This window comes from Somniosus microcephalus, chromosome 1 (genome assembly GCF_052327205.1).
Source record: "Somniosus microcephalus isolate GS21.2 chromosome 1, FLI_Smic_1.0, whole genome shotgun sequence".
NCBI lineage: Eukaryota > Metazoa > Chordata > Chondrichthyes > Squaliformes > Somniosidae > Somniosus > Somniosus microcephalus.
Window position 1 is genome coordinate 150320462 of NC_140987.1, and position 17636 is coordinate 150338097.

Here is a 17636-nt window from a genome sequence, read left to right on the forward strand (position 1 = left end):
CTAACCTCTGTTTGAAGGGGGGCTCTTTGCAGCCAGCATTTCAACACATGTTTCTCTTTTGTCAAACATAACAAGGAGAAGCACCAGGGCACAGAAAACAATATCCACATACACTCCTCTCTTGTACTGAATTACAATAGATTGCACTTTATTTCAACTATGTCCAAAGAGATAAGGTATCAGCAAATTAAAGGATTGGCATTCACAATATTTGAGGTTATTCAGAGATCAACTTGACGCAGCACTTCAGATGCCTGGAAAGACCAAGCAGCATCCTACAATATAGCCCTGCCAGAATCTCCAGCAGCTGCATAGATCTTATAGTATGTTTGTTCAATTGGTCTTCATGGCTGTCTCAATGGTGTCATGAGCCAAGGCTGAAGGGGGTAGCTTTAGTCTCCTAGAAGTCATCCTTGCTGCCTGACTTCTCCAGTTGAATAGTCCAAGCATGCAGGAATGTCTTAAGATGAAGACATCATGACTGCCTTATTGGACGCAGGAATTCACCTGCATGATATTACTCTGCTGGCCACCCGTACATCCATGGAGTGGAATCCCTTGCAGTTCATGTTAGGTCCCAAGTAATAGCTTGGAATGAGCCTGAGGCAAGGCTCAAGGCTGTGGTGACATTGACTGCTCCCAGCAGTGCCTTCCCAAAAGGAGGCTGTCTGAACATCAGCTTGGAGCAGATGTCACAATTCTGTCTTTGCCGCCCTGGTGAAGTGCAGCCTGTAAGACCGTTTTCCTTGGACATTCCCAGGTGAGCATGCTTGTATCTGTAGACAGAGCTGTGTGGATGAGGATAGGTGGGGCAATCTGCCACGCATGCAATTGAGCCTGCCTTTTTGTCCTCTTTTTTCCTTCTCCAAATAACATAAAAAAGAGAGGAGTGTCCATTGCAATTCCCAGATCCAAAATTCTGCTTGTAGCAATGAGAAATCCTGCTGGCAAAAATTTGGGGCAAAAGCCTAGAAAAATATACAAAATACCAACAATGTTGAACACTGTCAAAAAACCCAAAGTTCAATCCACATTCCTATGTGCTCCAAGAAAACTCTTTACCCTTTAAGCAGCAAATTCCTCAGGCCAAAATATGTTTGACCTTGGTTGCCTGTTTTATACCGATGATTTGAGGGCACAGCGCATTTCCTGCAAGGCTATCAGGACATTGTGGCTGTGTTTATTATATTATTAAAATTGAGCTTTCTCCCATTTTTAGTGAGAGCACTGTAGCCTGACCTAAAACGTTGACCAGAAGATGATGTGTAGAACACAATGGGTGAAGATCTGCCAACAATGATTTCTGTCTGGTTTTCCAGCCCTTGATTGCCAATTCTCCACTGGTGCCGTCAACCATGCAGAACAGAAAATTCACCTTATTATACATCTGTTTAAGATACTATAGGGAAATCCATGTTTCATGACAAAATCTGTACAATGAGATCCTCTAGGTACCGAGGAACTGTTTGAGTGGAGCATGTCCATGATGTATGACTACCCCCTGCTTGAAACTCATCAAGACAGTAGTTTTTAGCTGGGAAAAAGGACTTCTGCAACATTAAAAATAGCTGCTGCTAAGAAGTTGCAGCATAGCACATGAACCAGTATGCTAGAATTTTCCCAATTAAATGAGCCAAGTTCTTAGATTGCCCAGATATAGGATTTTTTAGTATGTGGCTCATTGCCCATGATGCCTGTTTTTGTCTACCGATGCATATCAGTTTGAGTTATTCTGAGTCTGCTGCAATGCTAAGGCTCTATTTTCAGCTCCCCAGCACTTACCCACAGATTTCCAATCTGAACAGAACAAAAAAGTAAGCCAGCATGTTCCCATATTCTGGCATGGAGTTCTTAGTCGCTAGGGAGTCACCCAGTGAATGCCATACCCTGTGCTCCACTCAGACCTTTATCCTGACCTGTGTTAGAAAAACTGGAAAGTATACTAATTAGATGGATTAGCAGTATTGGTTAATTGTTTCCTTAAACAAAAACAAGAAACCTTGTTTGTTTTGTAAGAAGAAGTAAGATTGAACGGAAAATATGATGCCGCTATTTCTAAAACTTGTGAACATAGGCTACATTAAATGACCCTGGTTCACCACTGGGGAGGTAAAACCTGCACCTACTACCAACTTGTAGGGGAATTAAAAGTGCCTTCCTCATCGCCAGGGAACTTGGACCTGCACCATTCATCAGTAAAGATCTACACACACAATACCTAAATGGAATTCAGATTAAAATAAAATTAATTACAATGCACAGAAATTTGCTATGACTATAGAGAGAATGTTGTTCATCCATAAAAAGGATGAACCAGTAAATTATCCTCTTCCAACATGGTACCATTATTAAAAGGGTAACTCGATTTAAATTAAAATGAATAAGCTGCAGCAAAAGACTTTCTCAACTATCTGAATACATCATGTTTCTACACTTTCTGCAGTGATTAGTTATACCACAGATGACTGAATAAGTACAGCTGCTGTGTCTCAAAATAAGCCCTGTAGCTGACTGTGATAACATCTGCCACACTGAAAATTCTTCAGGAGATGCTGGTGATAGTTTGGCCTAAAGCAGGTAATTGCTGTAACTTGTTAAGATTACTTACTTAAATGGTTTTTCCCCTGTATGTGTCCGAATGTGATTGTTCAATGTTGTAGCTCCAGCAAAGGCACGTCCACAGTACCCACATTTAAAAGGTCTGTCACTGGAGTGGGTGACCACGTGATTCCTCAATTCTGAAGGCTGAGAGAAGGACTGAGAGCAGTGTCCACATTGGTAAGGCCTGGAAGGCAACCAGTCATTTGTCAATAATGTTGTAATCACATAAAAGTGTCTTTTACAGTTAATAAATATACAGTCTATCATTTATCAAATTAAACAAGGCAGTTTTTATTGTATTAATTAAGAAATCTGTTTTTATTTATAAAGCTTTCAATGTCATTTAATATTGAATTCCTTTCACTCATTCAGATACTGTTCATTTGCTGTTCTTGTATTTTAAAATTACAATATGTTCTCTAACTGGGCCACTAGCTGAAATTACATACAACTGCTATATACGGTGTGGGGGGACACAGGAGACGACTGGAAACCCGGAAGTGCGACATCAGGGCTGGGTTCCCTGCCCAGAAGTCAGCCTGATTGACAGGAAGCACTTCTGCTCCTCCTGACACACAAGCATTGCTCCCCGAGGCTGTGGCCGCCTCGTTGCAGCTACCGGGAATCCCGAGCCCCGGGATCCCCGGCCGCCTGCTGTAAAACCTGCACAGTAGGTTAAAGCAGAGGCTTCAGGCCTCATTATGACATGCAAATTGCCAACCTGCCTCTTGGCAGCCGGTTGGCAGCCCGCCTGAGTGAAAGGTGAAAGTGGGCGGGTTGGGGTCGGGGTTCACATTTTTTCAACTTTCACTTCCTCCCACGCCTCCAACCCACCCGTTGTTACCTCAGAAAATTCCTTCCAACATTTCAAAACTGTTTTTTTTTACAAAACTTTCAGCCAAAAATTAAAAAGAAATATTTGTATATACTCCAAATCTGGTTTAGGTAGATTTCAGTAATGGAGTGCTAGTACTACGCACAATCAAATTATATGATGCAAGTGAGGTGTTATGATTAACTGTGGGATGCATTATGATTAGTTTTTTTATTTATTGTATTCTATTGCATTGGCTTTGTATATTATAGCTTACCTATAAAAGTGCTTAAGGCAATAAAGCACCTCAAGTTGACAGAATGTCAATGTAAATAGGCAGTGTATACTTTAGAGAACAAGCATTTGTCACTCTTCTGTAAAACTTGTGGACCTGGATAACACTCAGTATTTGCACAAAATTGGTTATAATTTGGTCGTAATCAAAGCTGGCAGTGTCTTTCGAGGAGGCCCGATCCTCTGACAAGCTTTGACAAACAGTGTAATGAAATGTAACACTCAGATGATAATTGAGCATAAACTTGTCATTTTAAAATATAAAGTTTGAATGCCTTGACAAAATTGGAGCTGCATTGCAATATTGCTTACTTTTGCTGAATACAATATGGCATACTACAATGTGGTAGACTTGGATAAGGCCAGCAGATGTGACTCAGCATTGAGAGCTCAGATAGCTTCACATATGCCTACATTTATTGGTTTGGCTCCAGAGTACGTCGCAAATGTGTACGCATATTTGATTGCCAGCCTATTTCAATGATGGTAATATTATCCAAATTTGTTATCTATATTGCACACTGTAAATCCCCAACCATTACAACACTTAATCATATCTTTCTGCAGTGCATTGCCAGAGGAAGAGATTGGAGTAAAATCTATTATTATTTTAATGGTGCCAATTTCACATCATTATCACTATGTATTATAAAAAGTACTTCAAGAATGTGGTACATAGAGGATTGGTCTAAAGGAACCACATAACCAAAAAAAAGGTTCAGTAACATCTAACTCCTCCACTCCCATGATACAGCACAAACCCTCAAGGAGCCTGAGGGTTTGTGCTGTATCATGGGAGTGGAGGATCCTCTTAGTGTACGTAGAGGCATTTGGAGACCAATACCTATAACATTAAATAAGAATGGTGGGGATGATGAGCCAGAACCTCCTCTTGGAGGAACTGTCATCTGCTCAACTAACTGTTCCAAGCATGAAGTAACATGGCCAAAGTGCAAAATGTATTAGAAATATTTTGAGAATATTGTTTTACCATATTTGCCAATATATTTGCAATATACTTTGTATTGTGCTCAATACTGGATGAATGGCTGAAAATTTATCATTGACATCTGTATTTTTATCCTTTTGTGTCTGCATTATCTATCCTTTTCCTTTCATCTGTAAACTCACCAGCAATGGTTTGATCTATAATGGACATACAATAAGCGGCACATGTTTTCCCTCGATGTTACTTCAATCAGCCAATAAGCATATTTTTGAAACCTTTAGTTATGGAGGAGGTTTGGTTGATCCCCATCATGTACTTGACCACTGTATGGGCTTCATTGCTCTTAAACATCAGTAGGGGCTTTCTGGAGGGAGCTCGTCAGAACCTCCAGAGAAATGGGGTAAATAGCTAAATATTGGCTGTTTATGCCATTTCTCTGGTGGTGTCACCAATGTCCCATCAAAGTTCTGGCAGGAGATCAGGAGAACCACACAGTAATTCAGGGGCCATAGTTTTTACTAGGTTTGCTATGGTATTAAAATTGACGATTATGAAAAATAGCAACTCAGATGGGAAATGAGAAAGAAAGACAAATACAGAGACAGATAACTTAAAAAAATAAATGTTTAAACAACATTCAATCCAGTGAGTAAAAATCTAGTTCAGCTAAATCTCATCCACACTTCAAAGCCATAAAATTTGATATTGACAAACTTTCAAACCATCTTTATCCCCTGTGGAATCCAAGGTATCCAGGCAACATTCATCTTCCGTATATATCTTAAAGGGATTATTTCACTGAATCTGAAATAAGTTATACCAGACAGCTTACACCTAACCATTTTAAAATAATGGTTATATCTTATCTGTATTGAGAAAATAATTATTTTTACATAACAGTACTATGGTTGTCCTCTATTTCATTGCTCTTTTGTAGATCTGGAATGAGCTGTGAATCTATTATTGGTTGGGAGTATAACAAATTCAGAATGGCAGTATATTCAGTAGCAATATAGCATTCAGAACATTTTGTCAGGAAATTAGGATTTCCCAGTTCCAAATTCTAATTTAAGATCAGTCCTATAAGATTTTATTTTACTCACTCTATATAAAGGAGAAAGTAAGGAAGGAATTTTTAATGGCATCTGCCTATGGTATGGTTAAATTCATTCTTCATAGCAAATTAAAGAAACAATTTTTTTGTGCAAGATCAATATAGGTGCACCAAAAATAATTTATTTTTACAGTAGGGCATAAACCTTAAAGGTGTAATTATTTTTGATTCACTGAAACAATCCCTTTAAGGCATTGAATGATTGGCAGCAATATTCCTCAATGTTATTGAGCAGTTATTTCCTTCTGACAGTCCCACTGGATTGATGATTGTGTATGCATTAAAAAAAACAGTGCTAAGCAAAATTCACAATTCATTATCAACTAGCAGTTAATTAGATCTAGATAGTGTATTGCACATCAGGAATATACGAACAGGAGTAGGCCATTTAGCCCCTTGAGCCTGTTCCTGTATAATTAGATCATGGCTCATCTGTACCTCAACTCTATTTAACTGCCTTTGCTCCATATCCCTTGATCTCCTTACCTATCAAAAAACATCCGGTTTCAGCCTTGAAAATTTCAATTGATCCAGCATCCACAGCCTTTTGAGAGAGAGAATTCCAGCTTTCCATTACCCTTTGTGTGGCAAAAGTGCTTCCTGATGAAACTCCTAACTGGCCGAGCTGTAATTTTAAGATTATGCCCTACTGTTCTGGATTCCCAACCAGAGGAAATAGTTTATCTGTATCAACCTACCAAATTCCTTTATAATTTTGAAAACCTTGAATACATCACCCTCAATCTTCTAAACTCAACGGAATGTAAACCACATTTATGCAACCTGTCCTCATAATTTAACCCTTTAAGCCCTGCTATCATTCTGGTGAATCTGGGCTGTATCCCTTCCACGGCCAATTTATCTTTCCTTAGGGTCATTGCCCAAAACTGAACGCAATATTCCAGATCAGGTCAGACCAAGGCTCTGTACAATTGAAGTGTCACTTCCTTTTCTATTCCAACCCCTTTTAGATAAAGGCCAACATTCCATTAGCCTTCTGATTATTTTTGCACTAACTATTAGTGATTTTTGTACATGGGCACCTAAATCCCTTTGCTTCTCCAGAGCTTCTAGTCGCTCTTGGATCCAAAGCAGATGACTTAACACTTCCCCACTTGAACTCCATCTGCCATATTCACTTCATCTGTCCATGTCCCTTTGTAACTTCCTGCTCCCACCTACACACGTGCTGCGCCTCCTAACTTAGTGTCATCTGCAAACTTAGATATATGGCTCTCTATTCCTTCATTCAAGTCATTAAGATAAATTATGAAAAGCTAAGGCCCCAGTACAGATCCCTGGAAAACATCACTTGTCATATCCTGCCAATCAGGGAATGTTCCATTTATCCTACTTTCTGTCCCCTCCCTCCCAACCAATTACCAACCCATGTCACAAGGTCACCTCCAATTCCATGCACTTTCATTTTTGCTTTTTTTAAATTCATTCATGGGATATGGGTGTTGCTGGCAAGTGCATCATTTATTGCCCATCCCTAACTGCCCATGAGTCCATGAGGTGAAGGTTTTCCTGTTTGTTACAACTGAGTGCCTTGCTAGGCCATTTCAGAGGGCAGGTAAGAATCAACCACATTGCTGTGGGTCTGGCCAGACCGGGTAATGGTGGCAGATTTCCTTCCCTAAAGGACATTAGTGAACCAGGTGGGTTTTTATGACAATCTAGTAGTTTCCTGGTCACCATTGTTGATTTATTTAATTAACTGAATTTTAAATTCCACAGCTGCCATGGTGAGATTATGAACTCACGTCGCCAAATTATTAGTCCAGGCCTCTGGATTACTAGTCCAGTAACATAACCACTATGCTAGTATTCCCATTACTAATAACCCCTTATGCAGAACCTTATCAAATGTCTTTTGGAAGTCCATATAGTTAACATCCATAGACTACTCTATCCAACATGCTAGTGACCTCCTCAAAAAATTCAACTAGATTTGTCAGACATAACCTCCCTTTCACAAATCCATGCTGTTATGTTCATAAATAAATAGACATTTTCATTATGAACAGCTAGCTTGAGCTAGTCATTTATTCAGCCATGTGGACTAGTGTACAGGCATCCATCTTGACTACTGCCTTGTGGGTAGCCCACTACTGAACATACAGCTCCACCTAGTGTACCATTCTAGAATGACATGTTACTGATCATTACACATGCTCTCTTTGATCAGTTCATACTTGTCCAAGGGCTCAGTCACTCTGGTTGAATTGAAACCTGAGAGAATCTTTTGCAGAGACAAAAGCGTAACTTCCTTGTGATATGATAAAAAAAACTTTGACTGAAGAAATTCTGTAAAACATCTAACTATGTCAGTGGCTTAAAGGATCAAAATTCCTTAATCGGCACCCTGGATTGCTTAATTTCTAGCAATGTGATCACTAACAGTCTTCAAATTGAAACTTAGAATTTTGTTAACACATCAATATTCTTTTATTTCAAAGTGTAGCACTCCTACAAACCTTCCAGAGCCTGGATTGCCTGTTCCTCTCCACCTACAACACACCCACACCACACAACACACATTTCACAGACTGTCCATAAGGACACTGATAGATGCCACAAGCTCACTATTATGTCTAGCATATGAACTGATATGGAAGGAAGCAGCAAGGTGTAACTAATAAAAAATCCACAAATAAAGGTGATTGACAAAGTCAATCCATACACTGTTTGCCATTGTAAAGGATTCAAATGCCAGGGAACACAAATTAAAAATGAGAAATTTGGCAATGAAAAAGGACATCAGATAGAATGTTTTTACATAAAGGATAGTAGAATTGTGTAATACATTTTCAGAAAAGGCTATTATATGGGTTACAAAAACCAATTGTATGTGTTTCTAAAGAGAGAAAGGGTTGAGACATATGGTTAGAAGTCAGATAGGCAGGATTAAGAACTATCCAAAGGGATAGGTTGCTGAGCTATATGGCCTTTTCCTATATCTGAAAGTTCTCAAGTTATATCCTGCCCTATGTGTAAAGTTAAAGGGAAATTACTTTACTAAACTGTGTAAACCTCCCTAGCGCAGTAAAGTAATTTTTCATTAGCTTTACACAGGGAGCAAAATATATCCCATATTCATATATCTCACTTAAATGTTAGTCATACTTTGCTTGAAACTGAGCATGCTTTCAAAATGGATGCCAGTTAATCAAAATATCACATGATCAGTATCCGATCCAGTCATGTAACCTTGGATCGATACAGTTGTATGGTTTCACTGTTTCTTCTTTTGGACATTCATGTGTGCAAAGAAAAAACTATGAACACAGAATTAAATATGCCATTTTTGAGAAAAGTTTGATCATGATTATCATGTAACACTTTAAATACATACAAATTAAATATATATCGAATAATAATGAATAGCTTTAAAGTTAGAACATTTGTCTCCAGCACTAAGATTTTATAATTCCTTAAAATGACACTAAGATACCACTATAACAAAAACAGTAACTTGCATTTATATAGCGCTTTTAATGTAGTAAAACGTCCCAAGTTGCTTCTCAGGAGCGTTATCATCCAAAATTTGACACAGAGCCACATAAGGAGATAGTAGGACAGGTGACCAAAAGCTGGATCAAAGAGGTAGGTTTTAAGGAGCATCTTAGAGGAGAGAGTGGTAGAGAGGCGGAGAGGTTTAGGGAGGAATTTCCAGTGCTTGGGGCCCAGGCAGCTGAAAGCACGGCCACCACTGGTGGGACAAAGGAAATCAGGGATGCATAAGAGGCCAGAATTGGAGGAATACAGAGTTCTCGGAGGGTTGTAGGGCTGGAGGAAGGTACAATGATAGGGAGCGGTGAGTCCATGGAGGGATTTGAACACAAGGATGAGAATTTTAAATTTGAGGCATTGCTGGACTGGGAGCCAATGTAGGTCAGCAAGCACAGAGGTGCTGAGAGAATGGGACTTGGTGCGAATTAGGATATGGGCAGCAGAGTTTTGGTGAGCTCAAGTTTACAGAAGATGGAAGGCCAACCAGGAGAGCTTTAGAATAGTCGAGTCTCGAGGTAACAATGACATGGATGAAGGTTTCAGTAGCAGATGGGCTGAGGCAGGGGCGGCAACGGGCGATATTACGGAGGTGGAAGTAGGCAGTCTTGGTGAGGGAGAGACTATGGGGTTGGAAGCTCAACTCAGGGTCAAATAGGAAGCTTAACGTGTTCAAATGAAATTACGTCCTCTGCTATTTTATTTGAATGTTAAAATAACAAAGATATTCATACACTTATACAATCTAATCCTCTTAATTCAAAATCACTTAATTTGAATAATTCAATATTTTGGGGGGCACTAAATTTCCACTTTGCTATTTACATTGCATAATTTGAATAACTGGTTAATTTGTATTATTTTAGCACAAAAATAAACTTCAAATTATCAGGACTAAACTTCATCCCACAGCATAATTTCAAGGTTTCACTTATTTTTACTTGTGTGGTTTGAAAAATCCAATGAATGCTTAGTACAGATTTGTTTATTAAAACAATACAGAATATGAAAATTAGTTTTTTTTTAATTGAAACACAGTGGGATTATTCTTTAAAGTTTGTGTCATTGCATCAGCTCAGTACAAAAGTCATGGGGTAGAAATTTGCAGGCCCGTTTTTCAGCTGTACAACAAGCGCAATGTGCATCAATTTAGCAGTGGGACAGCCTATGGCCGATCTGCGCAGATGTTGGTCCCACTGCTAAACTTGTGGGGACCATTTATTAGGTGTTCCGAGAGGAGTTAGGCCCCTTAAATATGTAAATTAGTGACGTATCGCCCGTTGAAGGCCCCTCTACAAAATTTGCTCAAGATTCTTCAGGGGACCCTGTGGCTGCCAAGTTTTTTAAAACATTTTTGTTTAAAAAAAAGCTTTCTGTAGAGCCAGGGGGTGCACGAGTACTCCTCCCCAACTCTGCAGTCCTGTTGATAATTCCCCCCCCCCGCCCCCATCTGTCCCCTGCCGGCGGCCCAACATGAACTTCTCTTGTGGGGCGAGCTGCCTGTGGATGGCCTTTCTGTTTGGGCGTGTGCTGCTCATGCTGCACCTTCCAGACTCAAACTAATTTCTACCCCATAAATATTTAAACTACACATGTTTCTGTTTTTTTTCCATAAACTGCACCCTTATCTCAGATTTTAATAATGTTACGTACAAGTTATATAAGGTGATTGCTGACACTTTTTGTTTATGGACTGCCCCTACCCCCACAGAATAAAGTGTTTGACGCAGTAACAGCCTCCAGACAATCAGTGCTCTGAAGGTGAAAGCACTGTTTACTTAACCCTAGTTTGTAAGTCCTTTAATAAGCTGAAGGAATGTTGCATGGTTATTGGGCCAAGTGTTGAAAAATGTACCACTCAAGTCAGCTGCGGTTCTCAACTTTGCTTAAAATAGCTATACTTTAACTCTTGGACTGGATTGTCCACTTGGTTTCAATAGAAAGTGGTGCAAAAGCCTCACAGAGAGTCGACAAAACTTTTCTAAAATAAGGACCCAGAATTTGCGGTCAGTGGCGAAGCAAAGACGTTCGCCGCTGGCCCCAAAGTAAGCTTTGCACAAAGATCTCGCGATTTCTGTGTCGAGAAGTTCAGGTTTTCCGACGCGTAGTTCAAATCAATGGAGTATAATGGGGATCCAGTAGTGTGAACTGCTGTGACATCAACAAGCAGTCTAAGCAGCCAAACGAAACGCAGAATTCTCACAGACCGTGAACAAGGAACTGAGTAAGCTTTAAAAATTCGAAGGGGGCACAATTGGGTCGTGCCCCCTTTGGGGCGCTAACTTCGCCGGGGCGCTACTTTTAGCGCCCCGAAAAAGTTAGCGACCCTGCACCCAAAATTCACTGGTAGCGCCCCAAGAGTGAGGTGGGGCGCTACTGGAAGCACCCCACCTTCCTCTTGGGGCTCTGCGAGTGAATATCGCAGTGCTACGTGCAGCAGTGCTACGCGCTGCGGCACGTCGCGCCACGGTACTGCAGGCCTTCCTCCCCTTATTAACCGCGTGACCCCGGGGACCAGCTGGTCCACCAGGGATTGGAGTGCCGGCAAAGGAGCCCAGCGCTCAAGAGAAGTGCCGGGCTCACGGAGCGTAGCCGGCACCCCGTGGGTGGGGCTTCACAGGAGGCCGGGGACAGCAACGGGGGCAGGTGCTGGCAGGCGGCCAGCAATAAAAATGGCTGCCCAGCACCTCCCCTTTAATTTGCGCTGCCCCAGCCGCAGGTAGGCCCCCTTGACCCTGTCGGACATAGTGTCCGGCGGTAAGTCAGGGGGCGCGAGTGAGGCGCTGTGCATAGTGATGACTTCATCGCTGGATGCACAGCGCCGCAGGGTGCTAACAGTTACCGCTGCCACTAACCGCTGAATTTCACGGGAGGCGCTAGCAGCACCGTGCCCAGGCGTAAGTTACTTTGCGCCCTGTTAATGGGAGGTGCAAATCAACCGATTTTTTCTCCCTAACTTTTTAAAAATGTTAGAGAGCAAAACAAAGATTGGGCCAGATCTCACATGGGGAAAATGCAAACCTGAAATAAAGATAAACAAACTTTTAAATAAAATTTTAATTCGTTTTTATTTAAATTAAAATTAGTTTTTCAGGCCCATAACCTTTGTTTAGCAGTCAATACACTGTTAAAACCCCAGTTATACCTAATCTCTTTGAGTCTAACATTAGTGCAGAATTTAATAGCGTAATTACTGTGGAAGAGCCGAAGTTTTCATCAGTTTCTCTGATTTGAGAGATTTCACTGATTGCCGGCTCTGTGGGTGGGGGTGGGCACAATGCAGCCTGTGTCAGAGCAGTGCAGGACAGACCACAACTTCGGGATTTCCACATGCACCTGCACCAAATCCCGGTCAATAACAGCGAACGCTGTCAGTTCGCCATCGTCCAGACCGCAAATTCCAGCCCAACATGTTTGGGGGCATCTTTTGCTTACGATCCTCAATTGAATCATAAAAAATGGGGCCCGATCTTCCTACATTGAAAAAACAGAATTTTGCAACTTTAAGCTATCAGTCCAGTGTGTGATTTCATGATGTGTCTGTGTTCGATTCTGGTTACCTGTCTGGGTTCTGTGGACACACATGCATCTGTAGAAGAATCCGCTGGGTAAAGGTCTTAAAGCACTGTCCACACTTCCATAGGTGCCAGTCACTGAATTCTCCACTTAAATGGCTGGTTGAGGTTGGACTTGCCAGTACTCGCTGGTTCTTCATATTGATGTGGTTAGCTACGGAATCATGCGGCCCAGGTTTGTCACACAGAGATTTGCTGCATGATGTCTGTGGAAACCTCAGGGAACGGTAAACACCCGTAGGTGGCATTTTGCCAGTTTTGTTGAACGATTGTAACGTCTCATGCCTGGTCATTACGTCAGCAAGAGATGATGGGACATTCACTATGGGAATAAAAAAAAGAAACATCCTTTGCTTAAAAAAGATGAAATTTGCAACTCAAGTACTAAGGCAACATAAGCTCAAACAATTGTGAATGTCATATTATCAAAACTTTACCCGAAGGCCTTCTGTTTAGTTTTTTCAATACCTGTAGGTAGGTTTTACTTTTCTTTTTAAAAGAAAGTTATTAGAGAAATATGTTCTCAAATGGCTGCCCTACTTGCCTCCATGGTCTGCCAGGATCAGGTAGAGGGATAGATGGGGGAGTTAATCTGCTACGTCTGTCCGAATCTACACAACTGTAGGAAAACTGAAGCCAAGCAGGAAGGTGGGAAGACCCAGCTGTAATTTTTCATCCTGGCTCAGTTCCAAGTTAATAGAACAAGATAACAGGCAAAGCTCTGATCATTTTTATTTTGATTTGATGAGGTATATAATAAATAAAAATACATTTAGTAACACCTATGCTTGCACATTATTAGTGACAGGAGAGGTATATTATTAATTCTATTACTAACAATTGAATGGAGACAAATATTAAGGGATCATATTTACCAGTATTAAGGTAATGTCCTGGCACACCACTTATTAAGGTAGTGGCATTGCATTCTGGGTATGACTCAGAGGTTGATCCTCCATCTTGGTGATCGCACAGTAAGAAAATTGAGTGTGTTTGCTGCAGCTGTAAGAGATGTTTCTCTACTACATATGTATAATTAAACAGTTGAGTTTTGGTTCCTGAAGTCTGGCTTATCTCAGTGTCTGACCTTACCACTCGGATATCACATTTGGCGACGAGGCTGAACAGGTCTCATCTTGAAGAAGGGAAAAGAAAAGTAAAGCACTGAATCAAGGAATCATGGCTGCTATGGTAGGACAGCTCTCTGCTTTTGATGTTCAGACGCAGACCTGGAACGAATACTGTGAGTTGCTGGAGCACCCATGGATTGGAGGGTAGCTAATGTTACCCCACTATTCAAAAAAGGTGGTAGAGAAAAAGCAGGGAATTATAGACTGGTAAGCCTGACATCGGTACTGGGGAAAATGCTAGAGTCTATTATAAAAGATGTAATAGCAGAGCACTTGGAAAGCAGTGACAGGATCAGACAAAGTCAACATGGATTTACAAAAGGTAAATCATGCTTGACTAATCTACTGGAATTTTTTGAGGATGTAACTGGTAAAATAGATAAGGGAGAACCAGTGGATGTGGTGTATTTGGACTTTCAGAAGGCTTTCGATAAGGTCCCATATAAGAGATTAGCGTGCAAAATTAAGGCACATGGGATTGGGGGCAAGGTATTGACTTGGATGGAGAACTGGTTGGCGGACAGAAAGCAAAGAGTTGGAATAAAAGGGTCATTTTCCGAGTGGCAGGCAGTGACTAGTGGGGTACCGCAAGGATCGGTCCTAGGACCCCAGCTGTTCACAATATATATTAATGATCTGGACGAGGGAATTGGATGTAATATCTACAAATTTGCAGACAACACAAAGCTGGGTGGGAGGGTAAGCTGTGAGGAGGATGTCGTGAAACTCCAGTACGATTTGGACAGGTTGGGCGATTGGGCAGAAAAATGGCAAATGCACTATAATGTGGATAAAGGTGAGATTATCCACTTTGGTGGCAAAAACAGGAAGGCAGATTATTATTTGAATGGCAATAGATTGGGAGAAGGGGAAGTGCAAAGAGACCTGGGTGTTCTTGTGCACCAGTCGCTGAAGGTAAGCATGCAGGTGCAGCAGGCGGTTATGAAGGCAAATGGTATGTTGGCCTTCGTAGCAAGAGGGTTCGAGTACAGGAACAAGGATGTCTTGCTACAGTTGTGCAGAGCCTTGGTGAGACCGCACCTTGAGTACTGTGTGCAGTTTTGGTCGCCTTACCTGAGGAAGGATGTTCTTGCCATGGAAGGAGTGCAGCGAAGATTCACCAGGCTGATACCTGGGATGGCAGGAATGACGTATGAGGAGAGATTGTGTCGATTGGGCTTATACTCACTGGAGTTTAGAAGATTGAGAGGGGATCTCGTCGAAACCTATAAAATTCTGTCATGCCTGGACAGACTAGATGCAGGAAGGATGTTTTTGATGGCCGATGAGTCTAGAACCAGGGGTCATAGTCTAAGGACAAGGGGTAAGCCATTTAGGACCGAAATGAGGAGGAATTTCTTCACCCAGAGAGTGGTGAACCTGTGGAATTCTCTGCCACAGAGGGCGGTGGAGGCCAATTCATTAAATATATTCAAGAAAGAGTTGGATGTATTTCTTAAGGCTAAAGGGATCAAGGGATATGGGGAGAAGGCAGGGACAGGGTACTGAATTTGGATGATCAGCCATGATCTCATTGAATGGCGGAGCAGGCTCGAAGGGCCGAATGGCCTACTCCTGCTCCTATCTTCTATGTTTCTATTTCTTTGTAGCAAATAATATAGTTGATGTTGGAAAAAGGAGAGCTATTTTGCTCACTTCCGTGGGAAGTCAGACGTATAGTTTAATGAGAAACTTATGCAGTCCTGAGAAGCCTGGAGACGTAACATTTGCTAACTTAGTGGCCTTCCTGAAGGATCATTTCAATCCCAGATCGAGTGAGATTGTACAGCGTTTTAAATTTAATTCACAGAACAGGAACCCGGGAGAGGCTGTATTCGATTATGTAGCGGTGTTGAGAAAACTGGCACATGATTGCAATTACTGGAACAGTTTAAAAGACATGCTGAGAGATAGGCTTGTTTGCGGGATAATGGATGCTCGAATGCAGAGGAGATTATTGTCCGAGACTGGGCTTACGTATGAAAAAGCATTGGAACTTGCTCAAGCCATAGAGACAGCTAACCATGATGTAAAAGAAATACAAGGTTCAGACTGGGCTACGACAAAGCAAGTTGGAGATCCGGTTGTGCACAAGTTCAATATGAGTCAGAAACCACAACGTGAGCATGTAAAGGCATGTTATAGATGCAATGGAGATCACCTGGTGAGGGAATGCAGGTTTCTGGAGGAAAAGTGCCACAAGTGTGGGAAGAAAGGACATATAAAACGTGCATGTTGAGCAAAAGCTACCCCGGAGGTATACAAACCTAAAGGGGGAGATAAGCAAAACCTAGTAAGAGAAGTGAAAAAACAGGGAGCACATCACATCAGCAGAGAAGCTGAGAAAGAAGACGACATGTTCATATTGCATAGTATGGTAGAGGACATTCCAAAAGTGGATCCTATCACTTTGCAACTGACAGTAAATGACTCTAAGGTCAACTTTGAGGTGGATACCGGATGCGGCGTTACCATAATGAACAGGGAGGAGTACTCAAAATTGTGGAACCGTGCAAAAGTTCCAGAGTTAAAGTCTTGCTCTATGCAGCTTAAAACCTATACCGGTGAACGAGTGGCGACATTGGGTACAGCTATTGTAACTGTGAAACACAGGGACACCATGGAACAGCTACCTGTAGTTGTAGTATCGGGTTCTGGACCAAACTTGTTAGGTCGGGGCTGGATACGAGAACTTAAATTAGATTGGGGAGCGATAAATCAACTAGAGGGAGGCAAACAGTTGTCTTTGCAAGAAGTGTTGATGGAACATGAGAACGTGTTCAAGGAAGAACTTGGCACATTTAATGGCCCCCCAGCTAAGATTTATGTCGACAAGGAGGCACTGCCAAGGTTTTGTAAACAACGACCTGTGCCGTATGCCATGAAACCGAAGGTAGAGGCTGAGCTTGACCGTCTTTTGAGAGAGAACATATTGGAACCCGTGAAATGTTCAGAATGGGCAGCTTCCATTGTACCTGTTTTAAAACCAGACAATTCGGTAAGAATCTGTGGAGATTATATATTGACAGTAAATAGGGTGTCTAAACTTGAACAGTATCCTATTCCTAAAACTGAGGATCTTTTTGCAAACCTGGCTGGAGGGAAGAAATTCACGAAGCTGGATATGAGTCATGCATACTTGCAGATTACACTAGATGAGGAATCCAAGAAGTATGTGACCATAAATACACACAAGGGTTTGTTTACCTATACCCGCTTGCCATTCGGTGTCTCATCTATCCAGCTATCTTCCAGAGGACTATCGAGGGTGTACTGCAAGGGATTCCACATGTTTCAATCTATCTGGATGACATTCTGGTGACGGGAAGAACCGACCAGGAGCATCTGAGCACTCTGAGAGAGGTACTACATAGATTGGATAAGGCTGGGTTACGGCTCAAGAGGAGTAAGTGCACTTTCCTGGGGCATGAGGCCGTGTTCCTGGGACACAGAGTGGATGCCACAGGGCTCCATCCAATCAAGGAGAAGGTACAAGCACTGCAGGAGGCCCCAGCTCCTACAAATGTGACTGAGTTAAAAGCTTACCTGGGACTGCTAAACTATTATAACAGGTTTTTACCAAACTTGGCAACAGTGTTAGCACCTCTTCACAAACTACTGCGCAAGGAGACACAGTGGCATTGGG

The 17636-nt window shown here is 41.7% G+C and overlaps 1 protein-coding gene across 1 annotated transcript in view; it reads right to left on the reverse strand.

The window, feature by feature from the left end:
• Nucleotides 1-17636, reverse strand: part of prdm6 (PR domain containing 6) — a 336457-nt gene that overhangs the window by 56563 nt on the left and 262258 nt on the right. The window contains exons 5-6 of the mRNA XM_085986661.1: nt 12846-13182; nt 2609-2785 (exon numbers count right to left, since the gene is read on the reverse strand). Coding sequence (XP_085842787.1) covers nt 2609-2785; nt 12846-13182 — 514 coding nt within the window. The remainder of the gene's footprint in view (nt 1-2608; nt 2786-12845; nt 13183-17636) is intronic.